Here is a 22,231-nt window from a genome sequence, read left to right on the forward strand (position 1 = left end):
CAGGCTGGGCCCCCTTAGCTCATAACAAGGTTACAGATATATAGAAACACTGGGGTAACAGTCACCTTGCTATAGTTCCAGGGGTACCCAGGGCACAAATAAGCACTCACCCCAAATCTCACCCTAAAACTGGCCTTCAGGCTACAGATAGTATAAGAGGGTAGATATAAGGTGGTGGCAGTGAATAAGTACAAACAGCAGACTATGTGTATGTAATAAACAAGGATTGCCAGTGATACACATAGATATCTGCAGAGAGAACATGCGCACAGGAAGGGTTAAACATGCAGCTTCTGCTATGACGACGAGGAGGCGGTGCGAAACGTAACCAATCAGCGGGCGCTTTGCTGTATACTGTAGGATAATGGACTGAGCGTAGCCGGTCCAGGCCCTGGGATGCTGCGGGGAATTGACTGAGGGAGCCGGGGAGTACCGGGAAGGCCAAGGGCAGCGCTTCTGGGGACACTGAAAAGGAAGAAGTGCGACACCGGTGCGACTGAATGCGCAGGGATTTGGAGATACACGTTTTACCATTAGAGGGCGCAAGCATTAAGGGACGCAGCGATTGAATATGGGGTTCACAAGGGTTGTTTATTGGTGAAAAGCGTGAGGGGCAACTCGGCAACATAAGTTTATGGGCTGTTGGAGTTTGGTAACAAACGGGCTACGGATATTGGAGCCCAGTGACAAAAGGACAGGGGCCACTCGAGCTCAGTCACATAGGGTTAGGGCTTATTGGAGCCCAGTCATATAGGGTTAGGGCTTATTGGAGCTCATTGACAGACGAATAGGGGCTACTGGGGCTCAGTAATGGAGGAACAGGAGCTACTTGAGTTCAGTGATAGAGAGTAAGCAGCTTCTTGAGCTCAGTAACAGGAATAGGGGCCACTGGACCTTATTAAGTCACTTTAGGAGCTACTGGAGCTCGGTGAATGAGAGTTACAGGTGACCAGAGCTCTTTCACAGAGAGTTAGGGGCTGCTGGAGCTCAGTGACACAGGGTTGTTGGATACAGAATCTCAGTGACAGAAGGTGAGGGGATATTGGAGCTCACTGACAGAAGGTTACAGTTCTACTGGAGACCAGTGACAGAAGATAAGGGGCAACTAAAGCTCAATTACAGAGAGATATGGGCCACTGGAGCTCAGTGACAAAGGGTTAGCAGCATAAGGAGCTTGGTGACAGAGGGAGAGGGGTCACTAGAGCTCAGTGACAGGATAGGGGCTTCTGGATCTTAACAATAGGGTTAGGGACTACTGGATCTCTGACAGAACAATAGAGATTACGGGGCTCAGTGACAATTTCAGGGGTTAGGGGAGCACCGTTATTCATTGATGGAATACTGGGGCACAGGTTACACAGGCACTGGGTAATTTCCTGGGGGAAAATATATATATATGACCAGTGCCGCTGGGGTAAGGACATAGATAGGGGTTCTGGAGTTCAAGTAGAAGAGTTATGGTTGTTGAGGGTTTCTGGTGCACAGTGAAGCCAATCTCTATAGAGGTGGTGCAACAGATAAGGGATTACCAGGGACACTCACACAGGCAGAGAAATCATTGAAGCAAACTAATGGAGGGTTCATGGGTCACCAGAGTGAATCAATGTCACTGAAGCAATCTGGCTAATTGGTAGTGGCTTCTGCTGGTGTAATTACTTTACTTCAGACTAGTAGCTGACTGACTGCAATAACTGGTACTTCGTAACAGATACAGAGGTTGTTAGAGCACAGACATAGAGAGAGTGCTATGATAACCATTGCTCTCGTTGATGTCTTATTGCTTCTGGGCCATGGTGGCAGGGGATTTTTTTACTAGGAGCCCACTGAATGAAGGGTTAAGGCAACAGTGCAATAGAACTGGGTATTTAGGTTGGGGAGAACCAGAAAAAAGGGATGATTATAAACTCACTGGGTGGTAGGAACAATATTATTATAGGGACACATAACAGAGGCTAGCACAGAAGATTTGAGGGACTTCATGCAAAGGACAGGGGATGCCCTGAAACTATAGAAAATCAGGGAGTTTCTCAGAAAGAGAAAGTGGGTGTAGTGAGGCACAGCATTGGGGTAACTAGTTATAACTTGGCAAGAGGAGGGCACTGGGATAGAATGAGCTCCTCTGGCAAATGACCATAGATAGTGTTAATATTTGAGTATCAAAGGAACCAAGGCACAGGAGATAACTTGGGCCACCCTGGTGAGGAGGGGGAGATACCCATACTGTAACACAGGGAGTAATGTGAATGCCAGCAGGAAACTAGGTACCAGTCACAGGGAACTGTGCCATAGGCACGAGGGGGTAATTTGATTGGGTAATCGAACAGGGGACCCAGGCAGTATTGAATTAGCAGTAACTCCCGGCCACCAGGACAAATGCTGGGAACTGGAAGGATGGAAGAGTTTCACAGTGAGGAGGAGGAGCCATGGTATGACCAGCATGACCTGGAGCAAGGTGAGTGAGAGATCATTGCAATGCGTGATGGATTTGTATGAGAATAATGAGCGAGTTAGGCAAAATATTTATACTAAAGGGGTCATATACACATATATTCAGCCACAGCCCAAAATTAGGGTTGGATATACATGGTGTATATTATTTTCATAGTGTACTAAACAATACATCAACTTGAAATATATAATAACTTCCCCTATAGTCTAATTAGATCTCTCCCAGATTTAAACCCCTTGTATCATAAAGTCTTCTGTAAGCTTCTACAAATCTTCTACAAATCCAGAGTTACATTTGTATGTACCTTTTTAAGGCTATCCATGGTTGGACAGTAAAACTATTTGATCTGTGGCAAGACTAAGGTGCCAAAAAACAAGGGGTGTTTGTCACACCAGGGTCACTTTATTGCGTGCATGTGCCTGATTCTCTTTTAAGTGCAGCTTCTTTAAGTTGTTCCAGACAGTCAACAGGGAAGAGTTTTTTGGGAAAAGGTGAGACATCAGCCAGCAGACAAACTGTGATTGGCCGATGAGTAGGTTATGCATCACATAGTGTGACAAGGGTGCTTGGGAGCCCATAGGCCTTGCACTGGCTGACAAATTTGTGCAAAGGCATGCGTGGATGAGGAAAGAGATAATACAGGCAGGTTATATATAAGACAGGTAGATTAAAGATAAGTAGGAGTTGGGTGGGGGCTGTAGTTTAACAGAAGCACAGATACAGAAGAACAGAGCCAAGCTATTCATCACTAACAGCTGGGTGCAGTGTTAGGACACCAGTTAGAGGCTACACATTTGCCAATCTTATACTGAAAGAGATTCATGATAAGCTACATCTGTAAGGGTTAACTGTCCCAGCTGACAGGCACAGACAGCGTGAATGGGACAGGAAGCCCTGGGTGCCTGGAGGAGATGCACCACGAGGGGGGGTGACATCAGCTCAGGGTGCATGTGCAGAGCAGATGGTAATGGTATAATGTGTGTGCAGTGCAGATGGGATGTGTATGACATAAGTGCTGCATAACAAAGTGCAGTGTTGGTAGGTCTATGTGCAGGAAAGAGCTGCTGTAGGGGAGAAGAGGACCAGCAGCAGCAGGTAGTAACAAGTCGCACAGATTAATATCATGGAACACAAGCTCATATAAAGAACAGTATTTTTCTCCTGTGTATAAACAGCTGCAGGGTGCCTCTTCCTCCACAATCAAACATTGTCTGAAAGCATATCAAGTACATATTATTAATTTCAATCCAAATAAACGTAACAGAGCAATATAATATGGGGTTTAAGTCAATTTAAAGGACATTTTAACATTATATTAACTTTTAGCATGTATAAAAATAGCCTTTGTTTTAGTCTACATTACATACTTCATTGTAAAGTGATCTTCCCTTTAATCCAGTTTTATGGCAGGCCTGAACTGGCAGACTGGTAAATGCCATAGACCTGGGCTTGTGTTGGACCTTTGAGGGTCTACTTTGTAACTGAGGCATAGGGTGAGCTCCCTAATGCAAATCACAGCTGTCATACTTATAGCCTTCCTTCTACTTACAGACTTGCATCTGGCAGCTGAGCTGGGGAAGACTCTCCTGGAGCGCAACAAGGAACTGGAGGTGTCACTGCAGCAGATGTACCTGAGTAATGAGGAGCAAGTACAGGAGATTGAGGTAACCGGGCAGTTTGGTGGATAAGAGAAGCAAAAATAACTTCCCTAGATAACCTATATATTACCCTGAGTAATACTGAACCCTGGGGCAAATATCCGTATATCCTCACCCACTGTTAGTAAGTTGCCCTGTGTTAATTGATACTGAGTCTCGCAAAAATATAATGGAATTAACAAAAAATAGCACTGAAAGCCAATGTTAACACTACCAAAGTGTAGTAAGTGCAATAGAAAAAAACAAAATCATTAAGGGGAGGATATACTCACAGTTCACCCCAGTCTATGGGTGCATGTATATGTAACAACCACAAAAAGTTTTCCTCCAAAAAATGAAGCAAAAGGTAGTAAAATTACAAGTACATTTATTAGGACATTACAAGAGGAGGCCTAACGTGTTTTGTGCCTGTTGGGGAACTTACTCATAGGCTCTAGAGTCAGACACTTAATGGATACTGAATTGGGACCAAGGGGTGGGGATACAACTTAATTTCCATATGCATTAGTAGGTAGAATTGACTCCCTGGATAGCTGGGAAAGGCACGCTGTGCTGAGCCATTCATCTTTGTTCATAGATCATTATGGCCCTCTGCATTCCCTTTAGAGGGAGCCATTTAAGCTCAGGTAGTGGCAGTATACCCTTCAGTTATATCATTGCACCCTCTGTTTCCAGTACCTAAGCAAACAGCTGGAGATGCTTCGGCAGGTAAATGAGCAGCATGCCAAGGTGTACGAGCAGTTGGACACAATGGCACGGGATTTGGAAATTACCAATCAGAGGCTGGTTCAGGAGAACAAGGCAGCCCAGCACAAAATAATGAGGTGAGTGCAAAGACAGACATAATTGTGCTTGGGGGCTAGTGAGGTCCTCAGAATGTGCCGTCATTTCCAAATCTGTCTCTGGTAGTCTCACAGACACTATTGATGGGCTGCAGAGGCAGGTGGAGTCTCTTCAGAAACAGGTGGAGGATCTACGCTGCATGGAGCAGGTGCGCATCAAGAGGGAGAAACGGGAGAGGCGCCGCACTATCCACACGTTCCCCTGCATGTGTGAGCTCTGTGCCAGCTCTAGGTGAGTTCACATCAATTTGGGGAGCACACAAAGATTAGGATATATGCCTGTGGCATGACTAATATTTATATTATGGGTCAGAAGAAGATGCACAAATAAACCTCCTTTCTCTCCGGGCTATTAATTGGTATCTCTCCTCACTCATAGGCATGAAGAGACCCTGTACATGCACAGCTCCTGTCTAGATCTCGCCCAGAAGCCCTTGCTGAGGGAAAATGAACGCCTGCAGAGCGCTGTGAACTCCCTGCGTGCCCAGGTAGCTGAGGAAAGGCAGCGCAAAGAGAGAGCTGAACGGGAGTACCAGGCTGTGGTGCAGGAGTATTCCGATCTGGAGCAGAGAGTGTGCGAGATGGAGAACTGCAAGCTGCGTGTGCGGGAGCTGGAGGCAGAGCTGGTGGAACTGCAGCAGATGAAGCAGGTGAGGGATAGTGTGGCCTTTAACAGTAAACAGTAAAGTTTTGGAACATTACAGAATAACAAAAACCAGTAAGAAAAACATCATCATGAATTAAAACATTTAGCTTTGGTGTTTGCTCAGTACTTTGCTTGGTTTCCTGTGTGGATCTGTATTGCTTTTTACATTAATGTTTTCCTTCTCTGTTTACAGGTGAAACAATACCTGCTGGGCCGAGGGGACAGCCTTTCCCAGGCTCTTTTAGAGCCCCTTAATAAGACCCCAGAGACAGATGATCCAGAAACCCCTGATGAAGGTCAAGTGGATGTGAGCAGGGGCCAAGTGACCCCAAACTCAGTGGTCAGGAAAAGCTGCAGTGACACAGCCTTGAGTGACATTGTGGGAAGGGATGCAGTCAGCCGGCATGAGGGTAATTATACTTTGCATGCCAACAGCACCCGGCGCCGAGGCATGTCCATACTGCGAGAGGTTGATGAACAGTACCACGCCCTCCTGGAGCGCTACGAGGAGCTGCTGGCCAAGTGCAGGAGGCATGAGGACAGTCTTTGCCATGCTGGAGTGCAAACATCCCGTCCAGTTTCACGGGACAGCTCCAGCCGTGACCTCCCGGCAGAAGACGCAGAGCCTGAGAGAGTGCTGACCTTGCAATTGGAAGCGGCGGATCGGAGACTGGAGCAGAGTCAGCCAGAGTACAAGGCTCTTTTCAAAGAGATATTTAACCGCATACAGAGAACCAAGCAAGATATCAATGCTGGCAAAGGTCCTGGGGGCAAATAAAAGGCATTGTGCCTTCTTCCAGCTCCCCTCTGCAATGAATGCTGCCATGTAATGCCTACTTATATGCCAATCATTATTTAAATACCCTTGTACTAACCTTTCTGCCTTGCTGTAGCAGGAATCTGCACCATGGACTCTGCTATGCATATATTTATAGCCTATGCTTAGAAGTTCAACCTGCCTCTACTACAACTTCCATCATACACGGACAGCCATAGGTGAGGTACTCAGGATGTAAAACACTGAAATGCTGGGCACACTTACATTTATTTATTTGCACACTAATATACACAAAATTACACAGTTTTATATAAACACACTCACTACCTAGCACACATGCACATTGATAGGCAGATATTTAGATTCCCAATGGGCATACACAGCACCAGTGCAATATACACACTATGAATACACCTGCCGCTATACTCACACATATACTACTACACAATTACACTAAACAGGCAGTGCTATGCTGTCATGAGCGTTTCTACTTTTCCTTACTAGTATAGTAATAATATATATTCTGTGCACTGGATCTCAGGGGGCTAAGGACCCATTCCCAACCTTTACTTTTAACCAGCTTGAAGCAGTCAGGATGCACAAAGTCAGCTAACCCCCCCCCCCCACTATTAAAATACAGTTGCCAGAGGCTGGCTTAATTTGCCAGGTGTATTTAGGGTACACAGTTGACCAACACAAATAAATTAAGATTTCAGGATAGTAGAAGATCCTCTGCCCTCAGCACAGTGTGTGGGCCAGTCATGGCAGTATTACCTCCTTTTGTAAAACTACTACTACTGTGCTAGGGCCATAGCTACCCTATGTATTCCTTGCTTTTCGTATGTGAAGTCCTTAAAGTTTAATACAGCAATACCCAGTCTGTGTTCTTCCAGTTCCTGCAACCTCTTCACAGCTAGGCGTGCTTGGAGCCATATTTTGATACCAAGAAGAATACAGGCTGGGAATTTGTCCATTCAAAGCTTTGTAAACTAGTATTGTTCTGTTTAGCATGTGCAGAGGGTTAAACATATGGTTACTCTCTCTTGCTCTCTAAACTTACCCCTTGAATATCGATATTGAAAACCCTGCTGGTTTGACTAAACTGACAGTATTAGCTCTAAAAGGCCATCTTGATATATCTTGGGTCTGGGTTGAGCCATTTTGCTCATATGTCTATTTAAATTCCCTTTATTCCCATGCAAATAAAGGTTCTGGATTATTCTAATAGACTGGTGTGATGAGTCTGTCCAATCTACCTTGCAGGAAACACTTGTGGGAGTATCAGCAGGAGTTACCGAATCATAAGGATACACCGAATCTCTGATTCAATCCAAGGCTTTTTTCAGCTATATCCAAGAGCCTGGCTGAACAGATTCCAAAACCTTTAACGGGGTTGTTTTCCTCTAAATTAACTTTTAGTATAATGTAGAGAGCGATATTCTGAAAATTGCAATTGGTTTTTATTATTTGTGGTTTTTGAGTTATTCAACTTTTTGAGTTATTAAACTTCTTATTCAGCAGCTCTCCAGTTTGCAATTTCAGCAATCTAGTATATAGGGTCCAAATTACCCTAGCAACATGCATTGATTTGCATAGGCGACTGGAATATGAATAGGAGAGGCCTGAATAGAAAGAGGAGTAATAAAAAGTAGCAATCACAATACATTTGTAGCCTTACAGAGCATTTGTTTTTAGATGAGGTCAGTGACCCCCATTGGAAATCTGAAAAGGAAAATAATTAAAAAAATTATAAATAATGTAGACTAATTGGAAAGTTGCTTAGAATTGGCAAATCATATAACGCACTAAACAGTAACGCAAGGGTGAACCACCCTTTAAATTATGCAACTTTTGGTCACTTAAAGGAGAAAAATCACAATTTTATTTCCAGTTATTTTTGACCAAGTTTGGGATTCCTCCAAATCTTTCATGAAAGAGTCAAGATTCGATCAAAACAGAGGTGCTTCCCTAAATGACAACTTTTCAATTGGTCCCTCAAAGCATACCTCCCAACATTTTGGAAGTAAAAAGAGGGACAGCAGCGAATTTTTTTGGACCACGCCCTTTCTCTGGTCACACCCCCTAATTACCATGTTAATTTTAAAAAATTTGGCAGGTTATGAAAGTTTGAAAATATTTCTCCTTATCTAAACAGTTTTTTTGTGTCTCAAAATTATTACAAAGTATCTTATTTGCACCTGTTAGGTGTTCTGTGCTCTGTGCTAAAAGCCAATTAAGTTAGAAACTTTGTTTCTTTTTCTGGCTGTTCAGTGCAGAAAAAATAGGGACTTTCCAGTACAAATGAGGGACTGCGGGTTGAGCTGTCAAAAGAGGGACTGTACCTCCGAAAAAGGGACAGTTGGGAGGTATGCTCAAAGTATTGGTAACAGTGGGTATGTTGCGAGTTTGTGGGCCCCAAAATATTAAAAATATATATTAAAAAATATAATTGTACTATTATTATTATTATTATAAATTCATAACATATAATTATAAAATACGACTTCAAAGTATTTCCAATGAGGCGCCAATGAGTTATGGCTACCCTTCCCTGTTGCACCAGCAGGGGGAGCATTTGAATCTTTTTAGCGAATCCAATCAGGAGCCTAGTAATGTGATTTGCCGGAACCTTTGCGTTGTGTCTGTTTCTTGCCGGGACTCTTGTCTCTGAACACCGGGACTAAAACAAACCCACCAAGATGGCGGCGCCGGGTGTCCTTGTGCTGAGTGGTGCACTGCGAGCCTTCCGGGGCTTCCGTTTCTCTTCCACTTACCGTAGCGCTTACAGCTTGGACCGTCTGTACCCGGTCAGTGATCTCCGGACTGCAGGGGTGAGTGGGGACAGAAATGGGGTTATATTGTGCTTGTGGGTTTGAGTGACAGGTGCGGAAGCCAATGAGGAGCAACTTATGCAGAGGCTCGATGTGGCCACATTTATACTGTTTGAACTTAGATCGCTGTAATTACTAAGGGGTGTGATTATCCCAGGTAACCAATCAGAAGGCTAGCTTGCACTTGTATAACTAATAGTGAATGTAATCACCCTGTGCTCTTTATTCCAGCTAGGAGACCAGGTCCAGGGAGTGCCTGACATCCCTGTAGGTGAGTGACAAGAGCCTATGCAATAGGAGTACTGCCCATATATAAAGACATGTCGCTCAAATAAGCCTTTTCTGCACCTTCTTCTTATCTTCAGATCGCCTGACCATCTCCTATTGCAAAAGTAGTGGCCCTGGAGGACAGAATGTCAACAAAGGTAAGCATGGTGCTAAAGCAAAATGGATAAAGTAACATTATATTAACGGTGGCTCAATAATAATATTACTGCAACTGGCTGATAGAACAAGCAAACTCCTAGCCCCATTGGTCACACTCAAGCACATGCCAATTGGGCATCCGGGTTGGGAAGAATAATGACTGCACAGCCGGAGTCTAACCTGCAGCAGGGTCTTGTGTTCATTTATACAGTGGGGCTGCTGTGCAGACGCTAGAAGTACTGGGGTGGGACTTAATATGTGGTTCCTTAAATGACTATTGCACTGATATTGAGCACACTTAAAAAAGGAGAAGGAAAGGCTTTGTGTAGTTGGGGGTGCCAAATGTTAGGCACCCCCAAGTGATTGTATTGACTTACCTGAAACCCCGGGACGGTGCTCCTATCGTCAGAAAACTGCACCGGGCCAGGTTTATACCAGTGAGCACCACAGAGCTATGCTCTTCCAGCTTATTCTTGCTTCAAATTTCCTGGGGCAAACACATGAGCAATTGAACAAAATAGTCAACTTTTTGGTTAAAGTTCTGCTTTTCGTTCTATTGTGCATGTGCAGCCACGTGAAGAAAGCGAAAGAGGATCGCTCTGTGGTGCTCATAGGTATAACCCCCAGCCGACGCAGGTTTCTGCTGATAGGAGCACCAGCCTGGGGTTTCAGGTAAGTAAATACAATCATTTGGGGGTACCTAACATTTGGCACCCACCAAGTGCAGGATGCTTTTCCTTCTCCTTTAATGCTGAAACATATTGTGTGGACACACAGTAAATATCTAATCAGCAGTTATTCTGCTTCAGTGTGTGATTTCTGATTTTTACTACTGGTATAGTTACATTTGGATGTCAGTGGTGTAGCATCTGGGAAACGACAACACTGGCACATTCCACATAAAACAGAAGCTGTTGGGCGTAACTTTAATCTTTGAAGAAGTACCGGAAAGCCATGTAAATATGTATCTTATCAAGTGCAGGGATAGATATAAAACATACACTGATAAATTTTAAATGGAAATAATATATTTATATTTATATAATATTTACAATATTTATAAAGTTCTTAATGAAAGACAAGTTTATCCTTTAATACCTTTAGCTCCAGCTAATGTCAGTGCATCGATTTTGTAATTTAGGAGCCGTATTGGATACACTTACTTGATCACCCTCACATTCATATATGGCTTGCCGTGTCACATTTGTATCACAATGTGTTAATACACAGACTTTATATTAAAGAGGAACTCAATACTAATCTTTTTTTTTCAACATGCATAGTACATCAGCATCACTTAAAGGAGCGCTAGTGCTCTACTGACATACATGACAATTTTGGGGCTATTCTCACGTGTGTTATATTTATAGTAGTTTTTGAGGAATAAAGTTCGCACTGTCCTTTTCTGACACAGTTAACACCAAGGCCGAAGTCAGGTTCCACTTGGCCTCCGCAAACTGGATTCCAGAGGATGCCAGGCAGAAGATCTCTGTACAGGTATATGGAAATCTTTTCACCTGCATCCATCCTAATGTTCCCCTTCTCAATCCAGGCCTGGCCAAGCCCAAGTTTAGGAAGGGGCTAGCTATTGGGAGGCTAGCTGCAGTGCACAAATAAAGAGTTGTATGTGGTGTACTGGTGACCCAACCCAAAGTGGTGGCCAATTTTTCAGGCCAAATCAGCCCAAGGAACGAGTGAATTGTACTCATAGGTTATCTGCCCCTCTGTTATGTTCTCCCCATGACATCTGCTCAGTTTTCTTATATTCCTTCTTCCTGGCTCTACTTATCTCTCCATTTACTAAATGTTTCTTCATTGTTATTCTATTCCCGTTCCCATGATCCTTATAGCCAACTCGTTTCTTCATATGTCAAACTGAAATCCTGCCTATCTATGTTCATTGTTCATCAATAATGAAACTGTTCTTCCAATTCTAGTGTAAGAACCGTATAAACAGAAATGGGGAGTTGATTGTGGTTTCTGAGCAAAGCCGTTACCAGATGGAAAACCTGTCGGTCTGTCTGGAGAAAATACGTAGTATTGTGTTGGATGCCATGAAAAGGCCAAAAATGCAGACCAAAGAGGATGTAGAAGTCCGCAGGGCAAGGTATGCCACTAAGGGATGATGCTTTCTTTTTGTCTGATATTGCTGTGAGAACTCTTAGAATCTAAAATCAGGGTTTCTAGAATAATCTGTAGAAAGCTGCATAACTCCCTAGAAATTGACTGGATCCTACATATCTGTGTATCAAACAGATGCACATAAAATGCTCAGCAGATTACTCATCTGGGTGGAAATAGAAGGGGTGAATGCAGCTCAGTAAACCTACAGAGAGGCTCATACTTAGGACAAGTATACTGATATTCACTGGGGGGCGTGGTTCCACTGTGCTAGCTCCCCCCCACCCTATATAATTGTTAATCTCGGGGTTGGTGCTTTTGTCCACATATTGGCAGCATGTCACTCAAGGACACCACACCTGTGCACTTTTTAGCAGATCCAGGGGTCGGTTAGTGATTTTATATATATATATATATATATATATATATATATATATATATATACTGGGTGAATGTCTGACATATTACTGTACTTATCCTTTAATTCTGTAAATAATGGTATACAAATAGTGTATCAAATTATAACCCCCCCCATAATGACAGTATCTGTAATTAGTTTTTTTGTTTAATTGTATCTTTGGTTTTTGTAGATAAGGTTAGATCTGTTTCTGATGTAATTTACCAAGATCTGTTCCATATAAAGTGATCTCTGGCAGGTCTGGGCTGGGATTCAAAATAGCTCTGGCATTTCAAGTACACAGAGGCCCAAACAGCGTCCTACCAGCCCATTAAATTGTGACTAGCAAACATAGAAATAGAAGGCGCACACACAATAAAGCAAAGTGAGGTGCAATACTTACGGGACTCCCAAGGAGAGTCACCAAGGTTAGTGGAACATTCTAAAAAAGTCTGCACACTCAAAATTAAAATAAATTCATTTTATTCCATCAAAAGAAAAATAATCACAAAAATGGCCCCCTATGTGTTTCGACCGTTAAGGTCTTCATCAGGGGCAAATCATACAAAATATACAAAAGAAAAAGGCAGAAAGACTCAACCGTCTGTACAGATTTTATACCTTCCTAAGTCAGTACTGTGGTCCCTGTGTGTGTCCATCGCTAAGCATCTGCCGTCATATTTGGTTTCCTTGTGGATCCACGAGTCAGAGAAATTCGGGAAGGTTTGGAACACATTTGCGTTCCAGCATGCGGAAGTTGTGCCACGAACGACGCACTTGCGTTCTGATACAGCTACTTTACATATGCCAAGACGAGTCTCAAAGGACAAAAGGATTTGGAGCGCATTTGCGTTCCAGCACCCAGAAGTTACCTTACTGGGACTCCATGGCTTATAATAAATATGGGCACAAATAGAGAAAGGATAGCGTGATTACGTTCCCAATAAATTGTAACTGTCTATGGCAACTTACAGCAGCCCCAGAACCCACAGATTGCCAGACCATTCCTGATCTCTGGTTACTACAGTCTCTGACCCCAGCAGCCTGTTGTAGGTTTCCCCAGAAAACAGGGATGGTTACTGGTAACATACGACATCCAGATATAGAACTATAAAGCAAGAAATCTAGTACTAATCAGTAAATGAAGTATGTTTGCCAGTGATTTATTTTAACTGCATGAATACATTTCCTCTGGTACATAGCAAGGAAAAATCTGTTTTTTCTATTCCCCAAATAGGGAGTGGGTCTCTGTCTCAGCTGTTGAACTAAGCTTTAAGGAAGTCCTCTGCTGACTAATTCTTTGCATTTTACAGAGTAGAAAAAACAAACCGGGTGCGACTGCAACAGAAGAAGATTGAATCTGCCTTAAAACAGAGCCGGCGAGTGAGTGTGGACTGAGAGAGAGAGTGTTGTTAGGGATGCTGGGACTGCAGGCTGCACCTTCCTGACCCAAGTAGTATTTCCTGGACCCAACTCTTCTATTGATCATGACTGGCTAACAAAGGATATTAATCACGGCTCCGCACACACTTCATAATCAGCAGGTTATTTATTATTATTATCACCACATCAACGTTTCGGGGGGTTTTCACCACCCTTCATCAGGATCCTGATGAAGGGTGGTGAAAACCCCCCGAAACGTTGATGTGGTGATAATAATAATAAATAACCTGCTGATTATGAAGTGTGTGCGGAGCCGTGATTATACTGCAATTTGTTGAGGGGCCTTGCCGGGCCTGCGGTGAACCAGCACCACTTGTGCAGGAAAGTGGACAAGGAGAGGGTGCGGTAAATATAACACTTAACAAAGGATATTATACATGGCAAATAACATGGATCATATGCTGTCAACATATTAAAAGTATTTATTTGTACCTGAAAAGAATGTATAATATTGTTTAATGTAGTATGGGGAATGTATTTCCTGCGGAAAAATCTGTCGGCATTGGGACATATCAATACCTGAGGATTTAAGAGTCAGGTTGGGAAGTGGTGGGTTAGGGGTGCTTGCTGATCGCTACACCCCAAGATATATGTCTGGCCAAATTCCTAAAAGCACAGCAGAATAAACTCATTGTTAATTGAAAGCAACCTTTCAATTGCCTTTTTTTTTTTAATTTGTTAGTTTTTAAATTATTTACCTTCTTCTGACTTCCCTGCTTTCAAATGGAAGTCACTGGCCCCATCTAAAAAACAAATGCTGTGTAAGGCCATAACTTTATTGTTATTGCTACTTTTTATTATTAGTCTTTCTCTTCAGCTCCTCTCCTATTCATATTCCAGTCTCTTATTCAAATCAATGCATACTTGCTAGGGTAATTTAGATCCTAGCAACCAGATTGCTGAAATTGCAAACTGAAAAGCTGCTGAATAAAAACAAAATAACTCAAAAACCACAAAAAAAATTGCAAATTGTCTCAAGATCACTCTCTACAAAATACTAAAAGCTAATTTAAAGCTGAACAAGACATTTTATCCTATTGTGCTTTCACCAGTACTGTGTGCGCTATAACACCGTCAGCAGAATATCTGGAGTGCAGTAAGACAGTGAGTCTGGGCATTGACAGTAAAGCAGTATAAATCCAGCCAGAGGGCTATACCTAATTCTTGGGTCAAATGGAAGGGATAAATGGATAGAAACGGAATGAAAAAAACAGGTCTACTTCTGCTAATTAACACCATTATTCTAGCACTGCCCTGCTTCAGCAATCACACATGATGCATCTCTTCCAACATCTGAAATGCAAAAATCTGGACTTTTAGGTCATGCCATAAACCACCCCAAACTAGCCCAGGTACTGGAATGTAACCAGCACTCCTCTCACACTCTGCCAAACCCTACACCCTTTTGGCTCTATAATTTGGGACTGTCCCAGCAACAGCAGGACTATTGCATCATGGGCTTTCCTAGCTAGTGGTGGGCAGGATAGGTCTATCATTCTACAACTACAAACCCAATCATAAGTCCAAATCCATTCTTTAATTTCCTATCTGCATCAATGGCTACACATAATACATCTTTACCAGTCACTGTCATCCTTTCAATGTCCTCATTCTGTCCTGTATCAGTAATGTGCAGTACAGACACAGTGATATAGTGTGGAATGCACTGCTGGGCACCCTTGCACTTATATACAGTTATTAATACACACTAGCGAGCACTCACACATTTTAGGCAGGTATTTAGATATGCTACACTATTAATATTGAGTCCACTAGTTGAGAGTGGGGCTTCTAATTTTGGATATCCTTAAAGGAGAATTCAACCCTAAAGTAAAAAAAAAACCCTACCCTACATAGACCCCCCCCCCCCCGGGCAAATGCCCCTAAGTCTTTACTTACCCCTCCGTGCAGATTCTGTCCAGCGGAGTTCAAGGGCACCATCTACTTCTCTTCGGTAATCTTAGGGAAGTCTTAGGGGCATTTGCACGGGGGGGGGCAGCTAGGCTGGGGGGAGGGGGGACTCTGTAGGGTAGGGTTTTTTTAACTTTAAGGTTGAATTCTCCTTTAAGGACAGTAGTGTATCATCATCAGTTTGCATAGTGCTAGAAAGTTACGCAGTGCTTTACATTCATCTATAAAAAAACAGGGGTCTTAAAATAATTCAACAAAACAATTTTACTTAATAAAATGAACTCACATGTTTAAAGGGACAGTACACCCCCTTGTTCAACAATAGTGCAATGAATTGGGCTTGTGCTGAACACACTTTTACCTATACAGGCAGTCCCTGGGTTACGTACAAAATAGGGTCTGTAGGTTTGTACTGAAGTTGAATTTGTATGTAGGTCGAAACATATACATTTACTTATTAAATGCAACAAGACAGATGTCTGTCTTAACATGGTATTTATTTTTACCTTTCTGTGTTCTGCAATAGACAATACATGCCAGAGGGGGTTGGGGCAGGTGGTTTATAAAAGCTAAATGCTGATTTGGTCCCCAGAGGTGGCAAAAATACCGCTCCTGGTAACTAAGTACCGAATTTCCATTTTTCAACCCAGAAATTTGTCTCTTCTAGTGCAGAGAGCACAATTGCACTCTCTGCACTAGCGACGTGGATAGGGTTGCCACCTGACCAGTATTTTACTGGCCGGTAAAAATGATGGTTGATGCCAATGTTATTAATAGGGAAAAAAGAAAAATATATAGGAAGGCCGGTATTTTCCAGAAAATGTAGCAACCCTAGACGTGGACCGCCCGACCCCCTCCAGCGCCACATGGACCGCCCCCGACCCCCTCTGGTGCTGAAAAGGTGAGTGCCGTGGTGAGGGGTGGGGGGGGGGCAGCAAAAGAAAGGCCGCCTCAGGATCGCCCCTGTGCCCGAGCTTTGGAATCCATTCCCCTTTCCAGATTAATAAGCACTAGAATTGCCAAAGCAGTTTAGGTTATGGCCACACGGGGCAGAAATCATATATGGCTGATTTCAGCCCTACCGCAGACAGTAGCCTCTTCTCTCTTCCGCGTTGAATTGGCTTGTCACAGACAGACTTTCGGCTCATATTGCAAAGACTTATGGTTCTTCACTGAAAACCGCAGAGTCTGTTCGCGCCAAGCCAATTCAATGCGGAAGCGAGAGAGGAGGCTACTGCCTGTGGTAGGGCTGAAATCAGCCAGCAGATTCCGGATAGCTGATTTTGATCCCTGTGTGGCCCTAGCCTTAGGCAAATAAAGTTGTACAATGTAACAGTGAGCAATCTGGTTCCTGTCATCAGTTATTCTGTAGCCTCATTTATGGCGGGCCAACAACATTGTTGACATGCTGCCATTCCAGCAAATCAGTTCCCAGATGCAATCCACTGCACTGTCCTCCTGTTAGCCTTGTCACATGGAGAAGCCATATTGTTCTATTGTTAGCACTTCCACGTTGCCCATGTAATGAATTGTGTCTGCATGTATATTGAGCACAACTTTACTCTCATGCTTAACATGCCTGTTGTTTTATTCAGGAAAAAGCCATGTTTGTTATTTAACTGGCAACAGTTCCTAGCCTTACTGTGAGACGAAAGGACTATGCCATAAAGGGCATCTCGTTCATTCCAGCACCTGCAAAAGGGCAGAGTATGAACATTCTTAGTCACTATAACTAGGCTTGCCACCCAGGGTTGCCACCTTTTCTGGAAAAAAATACCGGCCTTCCTATATATTTATCTTTTTTCCCTATTAATAACATTGGGATCAGCCATCATTTTTACCGGTCAGGCCGGTAAAATACCGGCCAGGTGGCAACCAAATTGCCACCTGGCCGGTATTTTACTGGCCTGGCCGGTATAAATGATGGTTGATCCCAATGTTATTAATAGGGAAAAAAGATATAGGCCAGTATTTTTTTCCAGAAAAGTTAGCAACCCTAACTACAGCAGATGTATTGGGGCATAGTGGGTAGAGAGAGTGAGCCAATGTACTGAGCAGGCAAAGCTTGGGGGGGGGGTACAGGTCAGAGCTGGGCATCCAAGGCCAGATAACCTCAACCTCTGACCCATCTGCCCTACATGGGGTTGCCACCTGTCCTGTATTTTACTGGCCTGATCAGTAAAAATGATGCTTGACCCCAATGTTATTAATAGGGGATACAATCTAAATATATAGGAAGGCCGTTATTTTCTTCCAAAAAAAGGTGGAAACCCTAGCTGTACACAGAGCCAGATAACCCATGCTCACTTCTAGCAATATCCCTCCCTTTCTCCCTTCCAGACTCACTTGCCAATTCACTACTGCTTCCTCCCCCATGCCAGTCGTTCATCCCCCTAACATTGCACCCTAGACACATGCCCAGACCTGGATTGGCAAATGCCAGAGGTGTAAGATGCCATAGACAGTCACTATTTATTGTGTTTGTCGGGGGGAGCTGTTTGGGCCTCTGTGTACCTAAAATGCCAGGGCCTAAATGAATCTTAGTCCAGACCATTACATGACCCTTCTGTCTGCTCCTTGTTCTGGCACTAACCTGACACTTATATCTGCCTATACCCCTTTGCCTGCTTGGCTATTTGCATACCTCCCAACATTTTGGAAGTAAAAAGAGGGACAAAATTTTTTTTTTCCGCACGTAGCGCAGCAATTTTTGACCACACCCCTTTCTGTGACCACACCCCCTAATTACCATGTTTGTTTTACAAAATTTGGCAGGTTATGAAAGTTTGAAAATATTTCTCCTTATCTAAACTGTGTTTTTGTGTCTCAAAATTGTTACAAAGTATCTTATTTGTACCTGCTGTTCTGGGCTCTCTGCTAAAAGCCAATTAAGTGAGAAACTTTGTTTCTTTTTCTGGCTGTTCAGTGCATAGAAAAGAGGGACTTTCCAGTACAAATGAGGGACTGCAGGTTGAGCTGTCAAAAGAGGGACTGTCCCTCCGAAAAAGGGACAGTTGGGAGGTATGTATTTGCCAGGTCCCCCACCCCCAGCATTACAGAATCAACTTTTATTGTGAATAAAAAGTTTATTTTAAAAATAGTAATTTTATTATTACTATGTATTTATAAAGCACCTACATATTCCCAGTGGTGTATAATGGGTTTATACGTGGAACATACAGACACGATAACCAATACAAGAAGTGGCTTGCTGAATAGGGCTTACAATTTATTACTAAATAATGCATATCATAATAAAGACGTTTAACTGCATTTCTATAATGCTATTAATCACAAATTAGGCATAAAAAAAATTAATCTTCCACCCCAGATGGGACTCGAACCCACAATCCCTGGCTTAGGAGGCCAGTGCCTTATCCATTAGGCCACTGGGGCTGTACGGAGAGTTGCGGTGCTGGGAGTGTTTATAAATATAATAGATATACCTGTAACACGAGTGTGTGTATATTTAGCCCCAGTAGCGCTGGTATATGAGTACATAGAAGAACCTGAATGTAAAATTAGGCTTCTCGATAAGATACAGCACAGGACTCTGCTACAAACTCCCCAAGAGCTTCTGGCAATCAATGCGTTCCAATCTGCGTTCCAATCCCCTCCCACAATGCCTGGTTGGGCTGTACTAACATGTGTCTGTTTGCTTATGCTCGGGTTAAGGCTGCATATGATCAGCTACGTGCTGTACAGCACATCACTATGTGAAGCAAAAGGTGTAGGAGTCACAGTACAATCAAGTAAGATTTGGCAAAGGCGAAAATTATAATTTAAGGGATGGGGGGAAAAAAGACGACCACGAAGGGACTCGAACCCTCAATCTTCTGATCCGAAGTCAGACGCCTTATCCATTAGGCCACGCGGTCTGGGTACGGCTCCTGCCCATGTGGTACGGTCCTGAATGAATTACTACTATACATGACCATGGGAAAGTATGTGTGTGACACTTCTTCAGTCCCCACATGCTCTACTAAATGACTGGGCTCTTACATTGCTTTTACTCAGCTACAGATTCAGTGGCTTAGCTACAACGACTCAGGCTTCCCTGCAAGATCTTGGAGGGGGCCGACCCCCTCCACTTGCTGCTGTGCGAGTCTGCTGTGGCACTCACATTTACACGCAGCGGCTTTAATGGAAGCAGATCCCCCACTCTACGGACACCTACCTATCATACACTGAGGAAACCTACCTGTCATTTACTGAGAGATATCAGGGCACCTACCTGTAATTTACTGAGAGATATCAGGGCACCTACCTGTCATTTACTGAGAGATATCAGGGTGCCTACCTGTCATTTACTGAGAGATATCAGGGCACGGTAGGGCAGCCATCAGGGGGGGACAGGGGGGAGAGTTGTAGAGGGCCCTGCGATTTCTGATGGCGGTCCTGAGGGCACCTACCTGTCATTTACTGAGAGATATCAGGGCATCTATCTGTCATTTAATAAGAGATATTAGGGCACCTACCTGTCATTTACTGAGAGATATCAGGGCACCTACCTGTCATTTAATAAGAGATATCAGGGCACCTACCTGACATTTAATAAGAGATATCAGGGCACCTACCTGTCATTTACTGAGAGATATCATAGCACCTACCTGTCATTTACTGAGAGATTTCAGGGCACCTACCTGTCATTTAATAAGAGATATCAGGGCACCTACCTGTCATTTACTGGGAGATATCAGGGCACCTACCTGTCATTTAATAAGAGATATCAGGGCACCTACCTGTCAATTACTGACAGATATCAGAAAACCTACCTGTCATTCGCTGAGGGAACCTACCTATAAAATGCTGACAGATACCAGGGCAGTAGTGCACCTACCTATCATATACTGAGAGATAAGGCACCTACCAGGTCCGGACTGAGAATGAAAATAGGCCCTGGCGTTTCAGGTACACAGAGGCCCAAACAGCCCCCACCAGCTCACTAAATATTGACTTTCTATGGCACCTTATAGCAGCCCCTCTGGCATTTGCCAGAACCCACAGATTGCCAGTCCAGGCCTGTTATTGACCTATTATTTACTGACAAGATACCAGGCCATTTACCTGAGATTTTATGGTAAAATAATGGGGCACCTACTTTGCAATTACTGATTTACACATTCCCAGATACATACTGGCAAATTACAAATGTAGAGAAACTAGGCACCTACGTACCATTTCCTGATAAAAAGGCAGCAGGGCACCTACTGAAATACAAATACTGTGCCTGACAATTTATGATACACAGAGACTAGGACACCTAACTCTCACCTTACTCTTTAAGGGGACAACTGCATGAGCGTCTTCAATGCGATTCCGGCAGATCCGACGCGTTGCACCAAAATGAAGGTGTCAAGTGGGATGCGATGGAAAATAAGGTAAGCAATAGCAATGTCGGATGGTGTCGCAGAGTTTATCCAGCACGACACGACTGTTGAATGCAGACGCAGGGTGTTATACTGGGTGTACTTTCAGCCATTACTGCTTTACAGATACCTGGGTACCTAACTGCCATTTACTGATATATATGTATGTGGGCAGCTACCCAGAATGTACTATTAGATACTGAGTCACGTGCCATTAACTGATATACAGACACTATGTCATACACTGACTGCCATTTAGCCATACACAGATACTGGGCACCTAGCTGCCATTTATGGACAGTCAGTTACAAACACTCAATCTCAGTCTTCTGATCCAAATTTAGACACCTCATTCATTAGTCAATTCAGGATCTGCTCATTGCACCAAAGCATAATCATGAATGTTTAAAGTAAGTGCCATCCAGTTCTAGGCATCAAGGCACCCACCAGAGGGAGCACATATTGGCCTTTACAGGGACACTGATAGCAGCTTACCTAGTAATATAGAGACAGTGGGGCACCTACCTGCTATTTACTGATTTTACATGTACATTTCATGTAACCGTATCCTGATGCTAATTACCAGGGGACAGTGCATGGCGCAGTATCAGCAGGCAAGAGCAGTGCAGTGAATGTGACTTTTGCCAATGACCGTGAGGATGAAGTGCCATACTTTCTCCAAACCCAACATTAGTGGGTTTCCTCCAGCAGTCATTTTTTTGTATTACAACTTTTATTTTGCATCATAAAGTAGAATACATGCATGATTTTATTTATACAACCCACCTGCCTGCCCTCTCTGGTAACATCAGAGAGAAGGTTGGGCACAGGTATAGAAACGATGACGGGGAGTTAGGGTTGGCTTTTTGCTGACCCACACATCACTCCCATGTATGGAGCTTTCCTGAACACTATCTGGCTGAATGCTGGACCTGAAGATGGTTCATTTTGACGACTGACAGTCCTAAACGAACTTCTGATGTTGACAAACTGGTCACCCTATGAGGAGGATCAGCTCATTACTTCAATGCAATTGGATATCTTACCTGGAAACCTGTTATCCAGAAAGCTCCAAATTACAGGAAGCCAACTCCAAACGAGCCCATTTTAAGCAAATAATTCTTGATTTTTAAAAATGTTTTGCCTTTTCTCTGTAATATGATAGAAGATTCAGGAAAATAGATGAATCAAACAGCTCCAGGCAGTATTTTTAAACTGCAACGTGTTTTTATTAGCAGTGTAGGCACACTACATGTTTCGGGCAAGGCCCTTTATCAAGTCAACACTTGTAGTGTGCCTTCACTGCTAATAAAAACACGTTGCAGTTTAAAAATACTGCCTCGAGCTGTTTGATTTATCT

The 22,231-nt window shown here is 43.3% G+C and overlaps 2 protein-coding genes and 2 non-coding genes across 4 annotated transcripts; 2 read left to right on the plus strand and 2 right to left on the minus strand.

Moving 5' to 3' along the window:
- The first annotated feature begins 323 nt into the window (after positions 1 to 323).
- cdr2l.L (cerebellar degeneration-related protein 2-like L homeolog) lies at positions 324 to 7,598 on the plus strand. The gene is made up of 6 exons (XM_018235319.2): positions 324 to 2,452; positions 4,001 to 4,113; positions 4,783 to 4,931; positions 5,017 to 5,181; positions 5,329 to 5,599; positions 5,789 to 7,598. The coding sequence occupies exons 1-6, from the start codon at positions 2,374 to 2,376 to the stop codon at positions 6,371 to 6,373; spliced, it is 1,362 nt and encodes a 453-aa protein (XP_018090808.1). The 5' UTR covers positions 324 to 2,373; the 3' UTR covers positions 6,374 to 7,598.
- A 1,406-nt stretch (positions 7,599 to 9,004) lies between these two features.
- Positions 9,005 to 14,235, plus strand: mrpl58.L (mitochondrial ribosomal protein L58 L homeolog). The gene is made up of 7 exons (XM_018235320.2): positions 9,005 to 9,204; positions 9,436 to 9,475; positions 9,570 to 9,629; positions 11,045 to 11,127; positions 11,568 to 11,737; positions 13,462 to 13,652; positions 13,959 to 14,235. Exons 1-6 carry the CDS (start codon positions 9,073 to 9,075, stop codon positions 13,544 to 13,546), a joined length of 570 nt encoding a protein of 189 aa, XP_018090809.1. The 5' UTR covers positions 9,005 to 9,072; the 3' UTR covers positions 13,547 to 13,652; positions 13,959 to 14,235.
- A 4,590-nt stretch (positions 14,236 to 18,825) lies between these two features.
- trnar-ccu lies at positions 18,826 to 18,898 on the minus strand. The gene has a single exon. It is a non-coding gene; the product is annotated as a tRNA-Arg (tRNA).
- Positions 18,899 to 19,307: 409 nt separating this feature from the next.
- trnar-ucg lies at positions 19,308 to 19,380 on the minus strand. Its single transcript has one exon. It is a non-coding gene; the product is annotated as a tRNA-Arg (tRNA).
- Between the last annotated feature and the right edge of the window lie 2,851 nt (positions 19,381 to 22,231).

The sequence above is a fragment of the Xenopus laevis genome, chromosome 9_10L (assembly GCF_017654675.1).
Source record: "Xenopus laevis strain J_2021 chromosome 9_10L, Xenopus_laevis_v10.1, whole genome shotgun sequence".
Taxonomy (NCBI): domain Eukaryota; kingdom Metazoa; phylum Chordata; class Amphibia; order Anura; family Pipidae; genus Xenopus; species Xenopus laevis.